Genomic DNA, 20,546 nt, shown 5'->3' with positions numbered 1-20,546 from the left:
GTGTGTGTGGAACCCGTACCCCAGTGAGAGACAGTGTGTGTGGGACTGTACCCCAGTGAGAGTCGGTGTGTGTGGGACTGTACCCCAGTGAGAGTCAGTGTGTGGGGGACTGTACCCCAGTGAGAGTCAGTGTGTGGGGGACTGTACCCCAGTAAGAGTCAGTGTGTGTGGGACTGTACCCCAGTGAGAGTCAGTGTGTGTGGGACTGTACCCCAGTGAGAGTCAGTGTGTGTGGGACTGTACCCCAGTGAGAGTCAGTGTGTGTGGGACTGTACCCCAGTGAGAGTCAGTGTGTGGGACTGTACCCCAGTGAGAGTCAGTGTGTGTGGGACCCGTACCCCAGTGAGAGTCAGTGTGTGTGGGACCCGTACCCCAGTGAGAGTCAGTGTGTGTGGGACTGTACCCCAGTGAGAGTCAGTGTGTGTGGGACCCATACCCCAGTGAGAGTCAGTGTGTGTGGGACTGTACCCCAGTGAGAGTCAGTGTGTGTGGGACCCGTACCCCAGTGAGAGTCAGTGTGTGTGGGACCCATGTCCCAGTGAGAGTCAGTGTGTGTGGGACCCATGTCCCAGTGAGAGTCAGTGTGTGTGGGACCCATGTCCCAGTGAGAGTCAGTGTGTGTGGGACTGTACCCCAGTGAGAGTCAGTGTGTGTGGGACTGTACCCCAGTGAGAGTCAGTGTGTGTGGGACTGTACCCCAGTGAGAGTCAGTGTGTGTGGGACTGTACCCCAGTGAGAGTCAGTGTGTGTGGGACTGTACCCCAGTGAGAGTCAGTGTGTGTGGGACTGTACCCCAGTGAGAGTCAGTGTGTGTGGGACCCGTACCCCAGTGAGAGTCAGTGTGTGTGGGACCCGTACCCCAGTGAGAGTCAGTGTGTGTGGGACTGTACCCCAGTGAGAGTCAGTGTGTGGGGGACTGTACCCCAGTGAGAGTCAGTGTGTGGGGGACCGTACCCCAGTGAGAGTCAGTGTGTGTGGGACTGTACCCCAGTGAGAGTCAGTGTGTGTGGGACTGTACCCCAGTGAGAGTCAGTGTGTGTGGGACTGTACCCCAGTGAGAGTCAGTGTGTGTGGGACTGTACCCCAGTGAGAGTCAGTGTGTGTGGGACCCTTACCTGCTCAAAGGGGCTTTTGTTTTCAATTCCTTTCGCACCCACAAATACCCAGCTGTCCCTGAAGCCCAGCACGTTGATCGCTTTACTCCCCAGCTCATTAAATATCCTCTTGGCTTCCTCGTTCATCCTGGAAAATAAATTAAACATAAGAGACGCTCAAGAGACACAGAGAGAGAGAGAGAGAGACAGAGACAGAGACAGAGAGAGACAGAGAGATATAGAGAGACAGAGAGAGAGAGAGAGAGAGACACAGAGAGAGAGAGAGAGACAGAGAGAGACAGAGAGAGACAGAGAGAGAGAGAGAGACAGAGAGAGACAGAGAGAGACAGAGAGACAGAGAGACAGAGAGACAGAGAGAGAGAGACAGAGAAAGAGAGAGAGAGAGAGACAGAGAGAGAGACAGAGAGACAGAGAGAGAGAGACAGAGAGACAGAGAGAGAGAGAGAGAGACAGAGAGACAGAGAGACAGAGAGAGAGAGAGAGACAGAGAGAGAGAGAGAGAGAGAGAGACAGAGAGAGAGAGAGACAGAAAGACAGAGAGAGAGAGAGACAGAAAGACAGAGAGAGCAGAGAGAGACAGAGAGAGAGACAGAAAGACAGAGAGAGACAGAGAGAGAGAGAGAGAGAGAGACAGAGAGAGAGACAGAGAGAGAGAGAGAGACAGAGAGAGAGAGAGAGAGACAGAGAGAGAGAGAGAGAGACAGAGAGAGAGAGAGAGAGAAACAGAGAGAGAGAGAGAGAGAGACAGAGAGATCGAGATGTGGGTAATTTCCCGCTTCACTCACTTTGTTGCCGGATCATCGTACGATGCCACGAACACCAGCGTCCCCTCGTAGATCGGCCGCAGGAACTTCAGCAGATCATTGATCCCATTTTCTGGAACACCGAGCGGGATGGACCTCGTTTATCGCCCTCAGCACATCCGATCCCGCATTAATGGAGAGATTCACTCCCACTGTACACAATCCCAATGGACCCAAACCCCTTCCCATTCACTCCCATTGTACACAATCCCAATGGACCCAAACCCCTTCCCATTCACTCCCATTGTACACAATCCCAATGGACCCAAACCCCTTCCCATTCACTCCCACTGTACACAATCCCAATGGACCCAAACCCCTTCCCATTCACTCCCACCGTACACAATCCCAATGGACCCAAACCCCTTCCCATTCACTCCCCCCGTACACAATCCCAATGGACCCAAACCCCTTCCCATTCACTCCCACTGTACACAATCCCAATGGACCGAACCCCTTCCCATTCACTCCCACTGTACACAATCCCAATTGACCCAAACCCCTTCCCATTCACTCCCATTGTACACAATCCCAATGGACCCAAACCCCTTCCCATTCACTCCCATTGTACACAATCCCAATGGACCCAAACCCCTTCCCATTCACTCCCCCCGTACACAATCCCAATGGACCCAAACCCCTTCCCATTCACTCCCACTGTACACAATCCCAATGGACCCAAACCCCTTCCCATTCACTCCCACTGTACACAATCCCAATGGACCGAACCCCTTCCCATTTACTCCCACTGTACACAATCCCAATTGACCCAAACCCCCCCTTTCCATTCACTCCCATTGTACACAATCCCAATGGACCCAAACCCCTTCCCATTCACTCCCATTGTACACAATCCCAATGGACCCAAACCCCTTCCCATTCACTCCCACTGTACACAATCCCAATGGACCGAACCCCTTCCCATTCACTCCCACTGTACACAATCCCAATTGACCCAAACCCCTTCCCATTCACTCCCATTGTACACAATCCCAATGGACCCAAACCCCTTCCCATTCACTCCCATTGTACACAATCCCAATGGACCCAACCCCTTCCCATTCACTCCCAATTGATCCAAACCCTTTCCCATTCACTCCCATTGTACACAATCCCAATTGACCCAAACCCCTTCCCATTCACTCCCATTGTACTCAATCCCAATGGACCCACACCCCTTCCCATTCACTCCCATTGTACACAATCCCAATGGTCCCAGCCCCTTCCCATTCACTCCCATTGTACTCAATCCCAATGGACCCAACCCCTTCCCATTCACTCCCACTGTACACAATCTCAATAGTCCCAGCCCCTTCCCATTCACTCCCACTCTGGCGGCTCACCTCCAGCCCACATGTCGAAGAACTTTGTATCCATCAAGTCTCCAGTGACTCCTGGAAATGGAAGCGTTAAATTTGGGTGAGCGATTACTGACTCCAATTGCTTGTTGATGTAAGATTATTGAGCAATGATTTTTGTACTTTCTCACACACACTCCCTTAGAGGACCAGACCAGGGAATTGATAATAGGGAACATGGAGATGGCAGAAACTCTGAACAAATATTTTGTATCAGTCTTTACGGTAGAGGACACTAACAATATCCCAATAGTGGATAGTCAAGGGGCTATAGAGGGGGAGGAACTTAACACAATCACTAAGGAGATGGTGCTCACTAAGATAATGGGACTAAAGGCAGATAAAGCCCCTGGACCTGATGGCTTGCATCCTCGGGTCTTAAGAGAAGTAGCGGCAGGGATTGTGGATGCATTGGTTGTAATTTACCAAAATTCCCTGGATTCTGGGGAGGTCCCGGCAGATTGGAAAACTGCAAATGTAACGCCCCTATTTAAAAAAGGAGGTAGACAGAAAGCAGGAAACTATCGACCAGTTGGCCTAACATCTGTGGTTGGGAAAATGTTGGAGTCCATTATTAAAGAAGCAGTAGCAGGACATTTGGAAAAGCAAAATTCGGTCAGGCAGAGTCAGCATGGATTTATGAAGGGGAAATCATGTTCGACAAATTTGCTGGAGTTCTTTGAGGATGTAACGGACAGGGTGGATAAAGGGGAACCAGTGGATGTGGTGTATTTGGATTTCCAGAAGGCATTTGCCAAGGTGCCACATAAAAGGTAACTGCACAAGATAAAAGTTCACGGGGTTGGGGGTAATATATTAGCATGGATAGAGGATTGGCTAACTAACAGAAAACAGAGCGTCGGGATAAATGGGTCATTCTCGGGTTGGCAAATCAGTAACTAGTGGGGTGCCGCAGAGATCAGTGCTGGGACCCCAACTATTTACAATCTATATTAACGACTTGGAAGAAGGGACTGAGTGTAACGTAGACAAGTTTGCTGACGATACAAAGATGGGAGGAAAAGCAATGTGTGAGGAGGACATAAAAAATCTGCAAAAGGACACAGACAGGCTCAGTGAGTGGGCAAAAATTTTGCAGATGGAGTATAATGTTGGAAAGTGTGAGGTCATGCACTTTGGCAGAAAAAAATCAAAGAGCAAGTTATTATTTAAATGGAGAAAAATTACAAAGTGCCGCAGTACAGCGGGACCTGGGGGTACTTGTGCATGAAACACAAAAGGTTAGTATGCAGGTACAGTAAGTGATCAGGAAGGCCAATGGTATCTTGGCCTTTATTGCAAAGGAGATGGAGTATAAAAGCAGGGAAGTCTTGCTCCAGTTATACAGGGTATTGGTGAGGACACACCTGGAGTACTGCGTGCAGTTCTGGTCACCGTATTTACGAAAGGATATACTTGCTTTGGAGGCAGTTCAGAGAAGGTTCACTCGGTTGATTTCGGGGATGAGGGGGTTGACTTATGAGGAAAGGTTGAGGAGGTTGGGCCTCTACTCATTGGAATTCAGAAGAATGAGAGGTGATCTTATCGAAACGTATAAGATTATGAGGGGGCTCGACAAGGTGGATGCAGAGAGGATGTTCCCACTGATGGGGGAGACTAGAACTAGGGGGCATGGTCTTAGAATAAGGGGCCGCCCATTTAAAACTGAGATGAGGAGGAATTTCTTCTCTCAGAGGGTTGTAAATCTGTGGAATTCGCTGCCTCAGAGAGCTGTGGAAGCCGGGACATTGAATATATTTAAGACAGAGATAGACAGTTTCTTAACCGATAAGGGGGCGGGCAGGGAAGTGGAGCTGAGTCCATGATCGGATCAGCCATGGTCGTATTAAATGTCGGAGCAGGCTCGAGGGGCCGAATGGCCGACTCCTGCTCCTATTTCTGATGTTCTTATACTCACTCCCACACACACACGCTCTCAGAGAAGGTCAGTATTACCGTTGACGAGTGCAATGTTCAGTCCGCGCCCCACGTTGTTCTTTACGCTGCTCATCAACCTGAAACCAGAGGAAACGCCTTTGAAAGTCGAGCCTGGAGAGAGAACGCGAGCGAGTCAGGAGCGGAGAGAGGGAGCGAGAGATCGAGATCGAGACCGACAGGCAGAGAGAGAGAGAGAGGGCGCAAAGGGGGAGAAAGACAGAGAGAGAGAGAGAGACAGAGAGAGAGAGAAAGAGAGAGAGACAGAGAGAGAGAGAAAGAGACAGAGAGAGAGAGACAGAGAGAGAGAGAAAGAGAGAGAGAGAGAGAGAGAGAGAGAGAGAGAGACAGAGAGAGAGAGGGCGCAAAGGGGGAGAAAGACAGATAGAAAGAGAGACAGAGACAGAGACAGAGAGAGAGACACAGAAACATAGAAAATAGGTGCAGGAGTAGGCCATTCGGCCCTTCGAGCCTGCACCACCATTCAATATGATCATGGCTGATCATTCACCTCAGTACCCCATTCCTGCTTTCTCTCCATACCCCTTGATCCCTTTAGCCGTAAGGGCCACATCTAACTCCCTTTTGAATATATCTAACGAACTGGCCTCAACTCTCTGTGGTAGAGAATTCCACAGGTTCACCACTCTCTGGGTGAAGAAGTTTCTCCTCATCTCGGTCCTAAATGGCTTACCCCTTATCCTTAGACTGTGAGCCCTGGTTCTGGACTTCCCCAACATTGGGAACATTCTTCCTGCATCTAACCTGTCCCGTCCCGTCAGAATTTTATATGTTTCCATGAGATCCCCTCTCATTCTTCTAAACTCCAGTGAATACAGGCCCAGTCGATCCAGTCTCTCCTCATAGGTCAGTCCCACCATCCCGGGAATCAGTCTGGTGAACCTTCGCTGCACTCCCTCAATAGCAAGAATGTCCTTCCTCAGATTAGGGGACCAAAACTGAACACAATGTTCCAGGTGAGGCCTCACCAAGGCCCTGTACAACTGCAGTAAGACCTCCCTGCTCCTGTACTCAAATCCTCTCGCTATGAAGGCCAACATACCATTTGCCTTCTTCACCACCTGCTGTACCTGCATGCCAACTTTCAATGACCATGACACCCAGGTCTCGTTGCAACTCCCCTTTTACTGATCTGTCACCATTCAGATAATATTCTGCCTTCCTGTTTTTGCGACCAAGGTGGATAACCTCACATTTATCCACATTATACTGCATCTGCCATGCATTTGCCCACTCACCTAACCTGTCCAAGTCACCCTGCAGCCGCTTAGCGTCCTCCTCACAGCTCACACCGCCACCCAGCTTAGTGTCATCTGCAAACTTGGAGATATTACACTCAATTCCTTCATCTAAATCATTAATGTATATTGTAAATAGCTGGGGTCCCAGCACTGAGCCCTGCGGCACCCCACTAGTCACTGCCTGCCGTTCTGAAAAGGACCCATTTATCCCGACTCTCTGCTTCCTGTCTGCCAACCAGTTCTCGATCCACGTCAGTACATTACCCCCAATACCTTGTGCTTTGATTTTGCACACCAATCTCTTGTGTGGGACCTTGTCAAAAGCCTTTTGAAAGTCCAAATACACCACATCCACTGGTTCTCCCTTGTCCACTCTACTAGTTACATCCTCAAAAAATTCCAGAAGATTCATCAAGCAGGATTTCCCTTTCATAAATCCATGCTGACTTGGACCGATCCTGTCACTGCTTTCCAAATGTGCTGCTATTTCATCCTTAATAATTGATTCCAACATTTTTCCCACTACTGATGTCAGGCTAACTAGTCTATAATTATTAGTTTTCTCTCTCCCTCCCGATTTAAAAAGTGGGGTTACATTAGCAACCCTCCAGTCCATAGGAACTGACTGATCCAGAGTCGCTAGACTGTTGGAAAATGGTCACCAATGCATCCACTATTTCTAGGGCCACTTCCTTAAGTACTCTGAATGTAGACTATCAGGCCCTGGGGATTTATCAGCCTTCAATCCCATCAATTTCCCTAACACGACTTCCCGCCTAATAAGGATATCCTTCAGTTCCTCCTTCTCACTAGACCCTCGGTCCCCTAGTACAATCGGAAGGTTATTTGTGTCTTTCTTCATGAAGACAGAACCGAAGTATTTGTTCAACTGGTCGACCATTTCTTTGTTCCCCATTATAAATTCACCTGAATCTGACTGACCTACATTTGTCTTCACTAATCTTTTTCTCTTCACATATTTATAGAAGCTTTTGCAGTCAGTTTTTATGTTACCTGCAAGCTTCCTCTCATACTCTATTATCTCCCTCTTAATTAAACCTTTTGTCCTCCTCTGCTGAATTCTAAATTTTTCCCAGTCCTCAGGTTTGTTGTTTTTTCTGGCCAAATTATAGGCCCCTTCCTTGGATTTAACACTATCCTTAATTTCCCTTGTTAGCCACGGTTGAGCCACCTTCCCCGTTTTATTTTTACTCCAGACAGGGATGTACAATTGCTGAAGTTAATCCATGTGATTTTTAAATGTTTGCCATTGCCTATCCACCGTCAACCCTTTAAGTATCATTTGCCAGTCTATTCTAGCCAATTCACGTCTCATACCATCGAAGTTCCCTTTCCTTAAGTTCAGGACCCTAGTTTCCGAATTAACTGTGTTACTCTCCATCTTAATAAAGAATTCTACCATATTATGGTCACTCTTCCCCAAGGGGCCTCGCACAAGATTGCTAATTAGTCCCTTCTCATTACACATCACCCAGTCTAGGATGGCCAGCTCTCTGGTTGGTTCCTCGACATATTGGTCTAGAAAACCATCCCTAATACACTCCAGGAAATCCTCCTCCACCGCATTGCTACCAGTTTGGTTAGCCCAATCTATATGTAGATTAAAGTCGCCCATGATAACTGCTGTACCTTTATTGCACACATCCCTTATTTCATGTTTGATGCTGTCCCCAACATCACTACTACTGTTTGGTGGTCTGTACACAACTCCCACTAGCGTTTTCTGCCCCTTGGTATTCCACAGCTCCACCCATACCGATTCCACATCATCCAGGCTAATGTCCTTCCTTACTATTGCATTAATTTCCTCTTTAACCAGCAACGCCACCCCACCTCCTTTTCCTTTCTGTCTATCCTTCCTGAATGTTGAGTTCCCAGCCTTGGTCACCCTGGAGCCATGTCTCCGTGATGCCAATGACATCATACCCGTTATCTGCGCAGTTAATTCGTCCACCTTATTCCAAATTCTCCTCGCATTGAGGCACAGAGCCTTTAGGCTTGTCTGTTTAACACACTTTGCCCCTTGAGAATTTTGCTGTAATGTGGCCCTTTTTGTTTTTTTGCCTTGGGTTTCTCTGCCCTCCACTTTTACGATTCTCCTTTCTATCTTTTGCTTGACTCCATTTTATTTCCCTCTGTCTCTCTGCATAGGTCCCCATCCCCCTGCCATATTAGTTTAACTCCTCCCCATACAGCGCGCGCGAGGGACACAGCGCGCGCGAGGGACACAGCGCGCGCGAGGGACACAGCGCGCGCGAGGGACACAGCGCGCGCGAGGGACACAGCGCGCGCGAGGGACACAGCGCGCGCGAGGGACACAGCGCGCGCGAGGGGGACAGACCCGGTTGCAGTTACTCACACTTGGTCGTCCATGCAGAACTTGGGCCCGATCACGTTGGCTGCCCCGCTGACAATCCGGAAGGAAAAGTGTTTGTCTGGACACTGCATCGGGAGTCCGCACTTGTACTTCCTGGGTTTGGTTTCTGCAGAGAGTCGGTGGGAGAGTGCAAAGGGCAGAGGTCAAGGGGCGTGACTTCCAACACTCCGGGCTTTCGGGGGGGTGGGGTGGGGAGGGCTTGGCGGGGGATATCGGGGGAGATGGAGGGGGGGTGGGGGGGGGGAAGAGATGGTTCAGACCAGCGTCATGACTTACCGGCAGATGGCTGCTCCTGGGGTCCTAGCATCAGGAACGGAGAGAAAGGGAGAAAGGAGAGAGACGTTATCGCTCGGTTCACTGATTTCCCCCGCCCCCCCACCGATATTCCACGAGCTCCCACAGCAATCGGCTCTCCCCCCGCTCCCTGGCTGATCCCCAAGCCTTCCACAGAAACCGACGGAAGTATTTAACGGGATTGTACCATTCACCCCACCCCACCCCCAGCTCGGGAGAGAGGGGTGGGGGGGTAAGAGAGGGGGCTCCCCCTCGCGATCCACTGCCCCCCACCTCCACTCACTCACCAAAGTGGTGTTCACGATCTATTTATAAACCTAAGACACAGGAGCAGGAGTCGGCCATTCGGCCCCTCGAGCCCGCTCCGCCATCCAATCAGATCGCGGCTGATCCGATCTTGGGCTCAGCTCCACTTCCCCGCCCGCCCCTTCACTCCCTTATCGCTCAAAAATCTGTCCATCTCCCCCTTAAATATATTCAATGACCCAGCCCCCACAGCTCTCTGGGGCAGAGAATTCCACAGATTCACCAGAAGAAATTCCTCCTCATCTCCGTCCTAAATGGGCGACACCTTATTCTGAGACTATGTGCCCCCTAGTTCTAGATTCCCCCACGAGGGGGAAACATCCTCTCTGCATCCACCCTGTCCAGCCCCCTCAGAATCTGATACGTTTCAATAAGATCACCTCTCATTCTTCTAAACTCCAATGGGTACAGGCCCAACCTGCTCAACCTTTCCTCATAAGGCAACCCCCTCATCCCCGGAATCGACCGAGTGAACCTTCTCTGAACTGCCTCCAATGCAAGTATATCCCTCCTCCATGCTTCACCTCACGGTCGACAAGCTCCCCGCTGGAGTGGAACGAAACCACAGAGCCAGTGGGAAGCTGTTTAACCTTCGCTGTCTCCAGGCCAGGTCCAAGATCGCCCCGACCTCCGTCATTGAGCTACAGTACGCGGACGATGCCTGCGTCTGCTCACACACACAGAGGCTGAACTCCAGGATACAGTCGACGTATTTCCCGAGGCGTACGAAAGCACGGGCCTCACGCTAAACATCCGTAAGACAAAGGTCCTCCCCCAGCCTGTTCTCGCCGCACAGCACTGACCCCCAGTCGTCAAGATCCACGGCCCGGCCCTGGACAACGTGGACCATTTCCCATACCCCGGGAGCCTCTTATCAACCAGGGCAGGCATCGACGACGAGATCCAACACCGCCTCCAGTGCGCCAGTGCAGCCTTCGGTCGCCTGAGGAAAGGAGTGTTTGAAGACCAGGCCCCTCAAATCCACCACCCAGCTCATGGTCTACAGGGCTGTAGTGATACCCGCCATCCTGTATGGCTCAGAGACATGGACCATGTACAGTAGACACCTCACCCCCAGCTCATGGTCTACAGGGCTGTAGTGATACCCGCCCTCCTGTGTGTCTCAGAGACACGGACCATTTACAGTAGACACCTCAAGTCGCTGGAGAAATACCACCAACGCTGTCTCCGCAAGATCCTGCAAATCCCCCGGGAGGACAGACGCACCAACGTTAGCGTCCTCGACCAGGCCCAACATCCCCAGCATCGAAGCACTGACCACACTCCACCAGGGCAGGGCCCACATTGTCCATATTGTGTTCCTAACACAGATGAGACTGCACACCGGGAGGTTAAAGTAACAGTGACCTCAGTCTTTAGTAAGACACTCCAGAGTGAGGAAAAGTTGGGGGCCGGCTTATATACAGTGCTCCCAAGGGATGCTGGGATCCCTTGGGACTTCAGGGGATGCGCTCCCTGGTGGTGGAACATGGGAGTGCATGCTTTACAGATACACAACATCACCCCCCCGCCCCCCAAAGTCAAAGTGAAAACTATTTACAAGGTGAGGCGGTCGGGAGCCTTTCTTTCCCTGGTGGACCACCTCGGTACAAATGTCTGGTGTGTTGGCTGTGCCCTCGCTGGGCTGGCGTGTTGTTGGCCCTGCAGGGCTGCTGGGTGAGCCTGGCCTTGCTGGGCTGCTGGGTGTGATGGGTTCGATTTCCTGGTCCGGCGTGGTGTCGTTGATCCTTTGGGTGTGTGTTGTGGGCTCGAAAAAGGTGGTGTCTGCTGTGGGTTGTTCAGGACAGTCTGTGAACCGCAGCCTCGTTTGGTCCAGGTGCTTTCTGCAAATTTGTCCATTGTCCAGTTTGACTACAAACACCCTACTCCCTTCTTTAGCTATCAACGTGCCCGCGATCCACTGGGGACCATGTCCATAGTTTAGCACATACACAGGGTCATTCAGATCAATTTCCCGTGACACAGTGGCGTGACCATCGTTTACATTTTGTTGCTGCCGTCTGCTCTCTACCTGATCATACAGGTTGGGGTGAACCAGCGAGAGTCTGGTTTTAAGTGTCCTTTTCATGAGTAGCTCAGCCGGGAGCACCCCTGTGAGCGAGTGGGGTCTCATGCGGTAGCTGAGCAGTACTCGGGACAGGCGGGTTTGGAGTGAGCCTCCTGTGACTTGTTTAAGGCTCTGTTTGATTGTTTGTACTGCCCGCTCTGCCTGCCCATTGGAGGCTGGTTTAAATGGGGCCGAGGTGACATGTTTGATCCCATTGCGGTCATGAATTCTTTAAATTCGGCACTGGTGAAACATGGCCCGTTGTCACTGACCAGTATGTCAGGCAGGCCGTGGGTGGCAAACATGGTCCTCAGGCTTTCAATGGTGGCGGTGGCAGTGCTTCCCGACATTATTTCACATTCAATCCATTTTGAAAAAGCATCCACCACCACCAGGAACATTTTACTGAGAAACGGACCCACATAGTCGACATGGATCCTTGACCATGGTCTGGAGGGCCAGGACCACAAACTTAGTGGTGCCTCTCTGGGCGCGTTGCTCAACTGAGCACATACGCTGCATTGCCGTACACAGGACTCTAAGTCAGAGTCGATACCGGGCCACCACACGTGGGATCTGGCTATCGCTTTCATCATTACTATACCCGGGTGTGTGCTGTGGAGATCCGAGATGAACGTCTCCCTGCCCTTTTTGGGTAGCACTACGCGGTTACCCCACAACAGGCAGTCTGCCTGAATGGACAGCTCATCCTTTCGCCGCTGGAACGGCTTGATTGGCTCTTGCATTTCAACGGGGATGCTGGCCCAGCTCCCATTGTGGAAATGTATTTTTATCTAAGCTGATACCATACGGTATTTGTGTGCCTTTTGATTAAAATGGAGTCCTGGCCCTTCCAGAACTTTCTGCATTTTAGCAGCCAGCTTATTATGAACAGCTAAACCTGCTGTTAGATGGCTGATGGTTATCAGACAGCTAGGAGACAAGTCATGCTGAGACAAGTAACCCCCCCATGGTGCTCTCCTATTGTCTACACTACAGGAGTTCCATGTCACCCCACCCTTATCTTCTAGCCATTATCTCTTTCCTTTACCTCATCCATTTGAAGCAAACAGGTAAACTGACCAGGAAATGGGATAATCCTGATACAATACAAGACAGGTGATAGCCCATTACCTATGACTCATGGAGTAATGGCCGTTTGGCTTTCTGATAACCCTGACAAAAGGAAATATGTTGACACCATTTCAGTCCAGGATATAGTAATTAACTCTTTATCTGTATTCACTGACTGTGAGACAGAGCAATACACAGGGAGAGGCCAGAACTTGGGTTTTACTGTATAAATATCTTGTGAAGCTGTACCATTGCGGAGGTTTCATTTTAGCCCTTGACTGAGTGAAACTTACCCCTTGCGAGCAAGTAAATTAAAAGGGAAACTTCCATCGGAGCTGTAAGTGTCGGAGTCATTCTTTTCTGAGGTCGAGATTTCGACAGTTATTGGAGGTTCCACCAAGATGCATACTCTCTGTTCTGTGAGTAAAACGGATACAGGCATAGTGCCTCTCCAGTGAAAGGCTTCGGTGGCCAAACAAGGTGAGCCTTTGCTCACAAGAGGTTTCTTCACTGTTGAATCGCAGATGTAATCTGTTGTCCACAGCTGAGGTACTGCATCTACAAGACTCGGCATTTAAAAGTTAAAGGTATTTTTTTTATAACCATTTCTTTCTCAGCTCGCCAGCAGAAGAGAACAGGTTCTGGAAAAAATCTCGAGACAGCCCGGGGAAGGTTTCAGTAGGTAAGGGAGCGCTAGTCGATCGAAAAGGGTTCCAGGTTCTTATATGATAAGATTTTTATTGTTTTTAATTCGGAAGGGGTTCTTATGTGATAAGACTATTAAAAGAAAAGAAAAAAGAAAGCGCTAATAATCGATCGAAGGTTCTTATGTGATAAGATTTTTATTGTTTTTAATTCGGAAGGGGTTCTTTTGTGATAAGACTATTAAAAAAAAAGGAGCGCAATCGATCAAAGAGTTTGGGTACGGAACCTTAAGTTTTATCAGCTGTTATTAGGATAAGTTAAGGACTCGGTCTGTAGTGGCGTACAACGCAGACTGAGAATTTGTTTAGAGGTTATGATTTGTGTACTCACGGGAATATTGTTTGTTGTCCTTGTATTACTGTTGTGTGCAATACCTTTGTGAGTCATTGCCATTAGAGAAACGGGAAGAGTCACTAGGGAAAATTGTGATTCGGGGAAAAAAAAAACACAAGGATTGATTAAGAAAAGAAACAGTAACTGATTGATCAACTACGATTGGTTCGTGCCAACATATCTCACACACCCAGACTGAGCCCGAATTAAGAGCCTTTTCAGGCCACGTAACGGCCAGGAGAAGTGGGCGTAGAGAACTCGGTTGGCCGAAAGGATTGTGAGATCAGAAACTGTGGTAAAATCTTAAATCATCCAGAATGGGGGCTGGAGCAAGTAAACCACCACCAAAAGGGACCCCAGCCCATTTTATGCTCCAGAATTGTGGTCAGTCTTCAATTGACCACCTAAGAGAATGGGTAAAATGGACTAAGGGTGAAAACAGGCCATTTCCACCCGATGGTTCATTCAATTTAGAGAGAACAACCTGTCTAGAAGAATGCCTTATAGACAGAGACCCAGGTAGAAGAGGAAAAAAAAAGTGAATTGGTCAGCGTTTGGAGATTGGAAAAGGGAAGCTGAGGAACGACACGAGAAGAGCCTAAGAGTTAGCAAGCAGTGTACTAGAGGGAGAAAGCAGGGGGATGAACGGGTAGAGCAGGTGAATCGCCCTCGACATAACAAACACCCATCCGTTATGGTTGCTAAAGAGACAAAGGCACACTCACCTAGGGCTCCGGAGGGTTGGGATAAGGATAAGGATGAGGATGAGGACTGGGATGAGGATTGGACTCCCTACAGCCATCGACCACCGCCGTATGTTCCATCCCCGGGGGGTGCTCCAGGCCAAGGAGGAGATGATCCTCGGGCCGGAGTACAGGGAAACGGGGTAACACCCGCTCCCAACAATACAGGTGAGGCTGCAGGAAATATAAGTCAGTCACAAGGGAATCAATACCGTGACGGCCCTGCAGGGGGCACACGAAGTCATACCCGTGGACCAGAGCCCAGTGCCCTGGAGCCATCATCATCAGTATACCCAGTAAGACTTTTTCCCAGTCCACTCTCGGGGGGGGCTCCGGTCCCTATTTATCGACCATGGTCACCAAGTGAATTAAGAATAATTGTGGAAGGATTGGCAGACCCCAAAACCAATATTGAAAAGGCCATAGACCAGTTAAAAGTAATCATCTTGTGCCACGAACCCAGTATATTAGATGGTCAAATCTTACTGAAAGCATGGTTAAAGGACACAAAATTTGCCGAACTTGAGATAAAATTCAAAGATTTTAAAACCCATCGAGAGGCTCCGGATGCAGATCCCAGCACGAAGCCAGGAGAGGGGTTCTGGGGAAGATGTTGGGAAGCCTTACATTCGGTGTTCCCGAGGAAAACGAATTGGTCCAAAATTATGGAAACTACACAAAGAAAGGAGGAGGATGTTGAGGATTATGTAGAAAGAGTGCGAGAGATCATGAACCAATGTTCAGGCATGAAAATGGAGGAGGTAGAGGCTCCTATGATCAGCGCCGTGGTAAACGGGCTACGGCCCGAACTCAGAGATCCCTTTAAACTAGTTTGTCTCGGATGGCGACAGGAATCGCTATCCAAGGTTGTATCTATGTTAAAGGACATACAAGAGCGAAATAGAGAATCTAAAAGCAAGGTCACCATGTTTGTAGGACAAGCAGCTCCAATGACACCCACCCCGGTGACACCGTCCTACGCCCCACCCCAGGGTAGAGGAAGAGGGCGAGCCAGAGGAGGATATTACAGGGGAAGAGGGAGAGGAGGTGCAGGGCAGGAACAATATTATACCTGTCACAATTGTGGTCAGATTGGACACTGGGCTAGAACTTGCCGGGCAAAACAGCAACAACCAAATTATGATTGGACTCAACAGGCAGGTAATAGAGCACACCCTCCCCCTTCAGAACCCAACCAGTATGCGACCCAAGTCCAGGTACATGCTAGACCTCAGACTAATTTCTCTGTGCAAGATCCATTTGGATCACAGAATCAAAAGCAATTCGGCCAACCACCAAATTGCCGGTATAATGATCAATGACGCCCAATCCCAGACCCGAGTGCTGCGAACAAACAGCTTCCTGTCGTTTCGTTAAATGCCATAGGAGAACCTGAAGTAAAAATACGAATACAAGGAAAGGATGTCCCATTCCTAGTGGATACTGGTGCCACCTATTCGGTCCTTTCAAGGGAGGATACGAGGGGAATTCCCACTTCCACTAATCAAACCTCAGTGATTGGACTATCTGGACACGCACAGCAAATGTTTTTCTCCAACCCTATCAATGTACAAATAGAGGATTACGAAGATAGTCATTCATTCCTACTGTCTAAAGAGGTTCCAGTGAATCTGTGTGGACGTGACCTGTTATGTAAAATGAATGCCACGATCCTCTGTTCCCCAGCTGGTCTGGAGGTTCGAGTCCCCATAGATAAATGTGGCGCATATCCACTACTTCAACCCACAACTCCCATATTGTATGCCTGGGAAAATTTGGACCCCACACTAAGCAAAACCCTATCCTATTTGGTTGGTTCATATTGGTGTGTAACAAGGTTAATCACAGACTACCTCAAATCTCAAACCTTGGGCAAGTGGTACGAAACCTTACACTGCACAGCATATTGTGACAACACGGGATCAGACGCTGCAGCACAAATCTTTTATCAACCATTCCTGCACCAGAAACATCAATTGATGATCGAAAAAATCTTTATCGGACCCGAAGGGATAGCGGCAGGGGTTGAATTATCCTCCCACAGTCAGAGCTTGTTTAGGGTTAAAGGGAGCGTTCCACACTGCACCCTTGCGGTTGCAGGCACACATAAACCCCAGGATTTAGGACAGATGGTTAAAAGAATGCAAGGATCCCCAGTACAAGAGGAATGGCACACACGTAATGGAACTTTGGGGCAACATGAAAAGGGGGGAGGCTATTCTGTCAAGTTGAATGGGAAAGTATACTTCGATGCTGTCTTAGAAGAAAGGATGCTCTCAGCCACTAGCTTCCCAGTACGACAAAGCACAGCAGAGCTTCTTGCTAAAGTTCCAGAACAACTATGGTCTACACACGCTAATGAAGTAGGGAGGATGCTTACTGCACAACCCTATAAGGTAGCAATCAATTCAACCGCCCCGCTCCCCAAGAAGCCCCAATACCCCTTGTCCCCAGCCGCAGAACAAGGTATTGAGCCAGTCATTAAGTCCCTGCTGGCCCAGGGAGTAATCGTTCCAACTAGAAGTCCATGTAACACACCGATCTTTCCGGTGCAGAAGCCCAATAGTGACAAATGGAGATTTGTCCAAGACCTACGAGCCGTGAATCATTCGGTATTCCCAACTTATCCAGTGGTACCCAACCCGGCAATTATACTTGCCAGTATTCCGGCATCATCAACGTATTACACAGTAGTTGATCTGTGTTCAGCATTTTTCTCAATACCTATTCACCCAGAGTCTCAATTCCTGTTTGCCTTCACGTATAAAGGACGCCAATATACGTGGACAAGACTCCCGCAGGGATTTACCGAGAGCCCTACCATATTCTCACAATGCCTAAAGAGGGATCTGGAAGATGTAATTTTACCAGCAGGTTCTACACTTGTGCAGTATGTTGACGACTTATTGCTCGCCTCACCCTCCAAATTGGCCTGCGAAACGGACTCCCTTGTGTTATTAAAAGCTCTGGCCTCGAAAGGACACAAGGTGTCAAAGGCAAAGTTACAATTTGTCTCAGAAAAGGTTCGGTATCTAGGGCACGAATTGGTCAGGGATACGAGACAATTGACACAAGACCGAGTAAAAGCAATCTGCTCTGCCCCACTACCATTAACCAAGAGAGAAATGAAACACCTCCTCGGCATGACAGGATACTGCCGGCAATGGGTTATGAGTTATTCCGAGATCGTTAGACCACTGTTAGACATGTCCATGCCCGCACTACCAGAGAAGTTGATTTGGAATGAGGTATCCCGGAATGCTTTTCAGAACCTTAAACAGTCCCTCACTTCAGCACCCGCCTTGGGATTACCAGATTACACTAAGCTATTCAACTTATTTGTGCATCACAAGTCGGGTTTTGCACAATCTGTTTTGACTCAGTTACATGGGGACAGGCAGCGACCGGTAGCATATTTCAGTACCCAACTAGACCCAGTGGCACGCGGACTACCAGGATGTCTTCCTTCGTTGGCAGCAGCTTATTATGCTATGCAACAGGCTCAGACAATAACTCTAAATCATCAGACCATTTTATATATCCCACACTCTGTCGAGATTTTACTTACTAAATGTGCCACCCAACACCTAACCTCCGCAAGAACCACTAAATACGAGGTCGAACTGTTATCAAATCCGAACCTTGTCATCAAAAGATGTACTACCTTAAATCCAGCCACTCTACTCCCCACGGAAGACGACGGCGAACCCCATTCATGTGAAATGGTAACCGAATTAGTGACTAAACCACGTATCAATCTAACAGATGTACCAATGTGTAACCCTGAGCTAGTGTACTATGTTGACGGATCAGCCTTACGAAATGATAGGGGCCAACCTAGAGCGGCTTATGCAATTGTAACTCAGTTTAATGTTGTCGAAACAGCCTCTCTTCCAGACTCCTTTTCAGCCCAACAAGCCGAATTGTTTGCGTTAACTCGAGCCTGTATTCTGGCTGAAGGACACACAGTTAATATCTACACTGACTCCAGGTATGCTTTTGGGGTATCACATGACTATGGACAAATTTGGAAGATTCGCGGGTACCTGACTTCTTCAGGAACCCCTATCAAAAATGCAGAACAAGTGGAAAATCTCCTGCGAGCCATTCAATGCCCCTTAAAACTTGCCATTATCAAATGCCAAGCACATACAGGCCAGTCGAATGAGGTGGCACTCGGGAATGCCAGAGCTGATAATGCAGCTAAGTCAGCAGCTCTGTCGAAAGGGGGGATGCAGGTGTCATTGTTCCCACTAAGGAAAAATAATTGCTCAGACCCGCCACCCACTATTAATGACGTGCTGGCCTTTCAGACACAGGCCAGTACGGAGGAGGTGGTGACCTGGACGAAGGATCAATGTTATAAAAATCCAGAAGGAATATGGGTTCACCATGACGGCCGCGTGGTGGCCCCTAGATCCTTACTTCCATGGATTGCCCGATGTGTTCATACATTCACACATGCAGGCAAAGGGGGATTGGCAGATTATATTTTGGCAACTTGGTATGCACCAGGTATTTCGGCAATTGCAAAACAAATCTGTGAAAATTGTGTTACCTGTCAGACAATGAATCCGGGTAAGACGGAAAAAGTAGAATCTGCCTCCCACCCAAATCCAATCGGGCCTTTTGTACATTTACAAATGGATTTTATTGAATTACCTATGTGTATGGGATTCAAGTATGTATTAGTTATTGTAGATGTGTTCTCTAGATGGATTGAAGCCTTTCCATGTAAAAAGGCCGATGCCACTACTGTTGCTAAATGTTTGTTAAAAGAAATTGTACCGCGCTTCGGAATCCCTGCTAAGCTTTCCAGTGATAACGGGTCACATTTCACGGGAACTGTCATAAGAGAAATGTGTAAAGCTTTACAGATTAATCAACGTTTTCATTGCAGTTATCATCCACAATCAGCTGGACTTGTTGAAAGATATAATGGAATGCTTAAAAATAAGCTGGCAAAACTATGCAATGACACTGGACTGAAATGGACAGAACTGCTGCCCTTAGCTTTGATGGTAATGCGATCTGCAACCAACAGAACAACAGGCTTGTCACCACATGAGATAGTTATGGGACGTCCCCAACGACTACCTTTTACAGCACCATTTACTGCAAAACAGATGGACATCCACAAAATGGAGGAAAATATGTTGAATTATTGTATTGCACTAACCAAATGTATTTCCAGCTTTCATTCACAGGTAAAGGAAGCCCAAGTCAAGCCAGCGGAAGGGAAGTGTCATAACCTGGAGCCAGGGGAATTCGTTTACATCAAGATTTTTAAAAGGAAAAGCAGTCTACAGCCAAGATTCGAAGGACCATACCAGGTCCTGCTGGCGACCAATACTGCAATCAAGGTAAAGGAAAGACCAACATGGATCCACGCATCCCATTGCAAACGGGCACCCGACCAGGAGGAAGGGACGAAGGAATCAGAGGAACAGAAAAAGGAAGACTGAATAAAGAACTGTATGGACTATGGGGACTGATGGTGCTGGGATTGACAGGGTTTTACTTCACATTATTGATTACACCATGGGTACAGACCCACCAGCGAAGGGAATTGCACGTAAACGTATTTATGGCACTGAGTTATAGGTATGCTCAAGAAAGAAACTTGTCGAGTTGTTGGATATGTTCCCATGTACCTGTCCACTCCAGGGGGGTATTCCCCTGAGATCTGTCCCCTTTAACGAATCAGAAATGGTAGAATGGTTGACAGTGCAAAACAGGACAAAACTAACTAAGGGGCCAGAAACAAAGGAGCAAACAGAATGGAGGTCGGCAGGGTATAATCTTACAGCCTTCCAGGGATGGTACCAGCCCAATTATGATAATAACCATCAGCCTCCCTTCCTAAGCATTACTCCCAGAATAGGAAATCCTGAGGGTATAATATGCCTAGTGAGTAATGAAACTAAAAGAAATGGAAATGGAGAGACTGTACAAGATCAGAATGGATTGAGTTGTCCTTGTGAAGGACAAAATGGGGGAATGTGGAAATGTATTTTTATCTAAGCTGATACCATACGGTATTTGTGTGCCTTTTGATTAAAATGGAGTCCTGGCCCTTCCAGAACTTTCTGCATTTTAGCAGCCAGCTTATTATGAACAGCTAAACCTGCTGTTAGATGGCTGATGGTTAT

General features: G+C 48.5%; 1 protein-coding gene across 3 annotated transcripts in view; it reads right to left on the bottom strand.

Moving 5' to 3' along the window:
- The window catches only part of LOC139240631 (protein FAM3A-like), a 34,739-nt gene that overhangs the window by 2,848 nt on the left and 11,345 nt on the right, over window positions 1–20,546 (bottom strand). For all 3 annotated transcript variants that reach the window (XM_070869197.1, XM_070869196.1, XM_070869195.1), the window contains 6 exons: window positions 9,148–9,171; window positions 8,854–8,977; window positions 5,233–5,291; window positions 3,262–3,312; window positions 1,901–1,991; window positions 1,116–1,242 (listed from right to left, as the gene is read on the bottom strand). In XM_070869197.1, the coding sequence (XP_070725298.1) occupies window positions 1,116–1,242; window positions 1,901–1,991; window positions 3,262–3,312; window positions 5,233–5,291; window positions 8,854–8,977; window positions 9,148–9,171 (476 nt within the window). The remainder of the gene's footprint in view (window positions 1–1,115; window positions 1,243–1,900; window positions 1,992–3,261; window positions 3,313–5,232; window positions 5,292–8,853; window positions 8,978–9,147; window positions 9,172–20,546) is intronic.

The sequence above is a fragment of the Pristiophorus japonicus genome, chromosome 32 (genome assembly GCF_044704955.1).
Source record: "Pristiophorus japonicus isolate sPriJap1 chromosome 32, sPriJap1.hap1, whole genome shotgun sequence".
NCBI classification, from domain to species: Eukaryota; Metazoa; Chordata; class Chondrichthyes; family Pristiophoridae; genus Pristiophorus; species Pristiophorus japonicus.
This window is presented reverse-complemented; position numbering and strand designations above follow the sequence as displayed.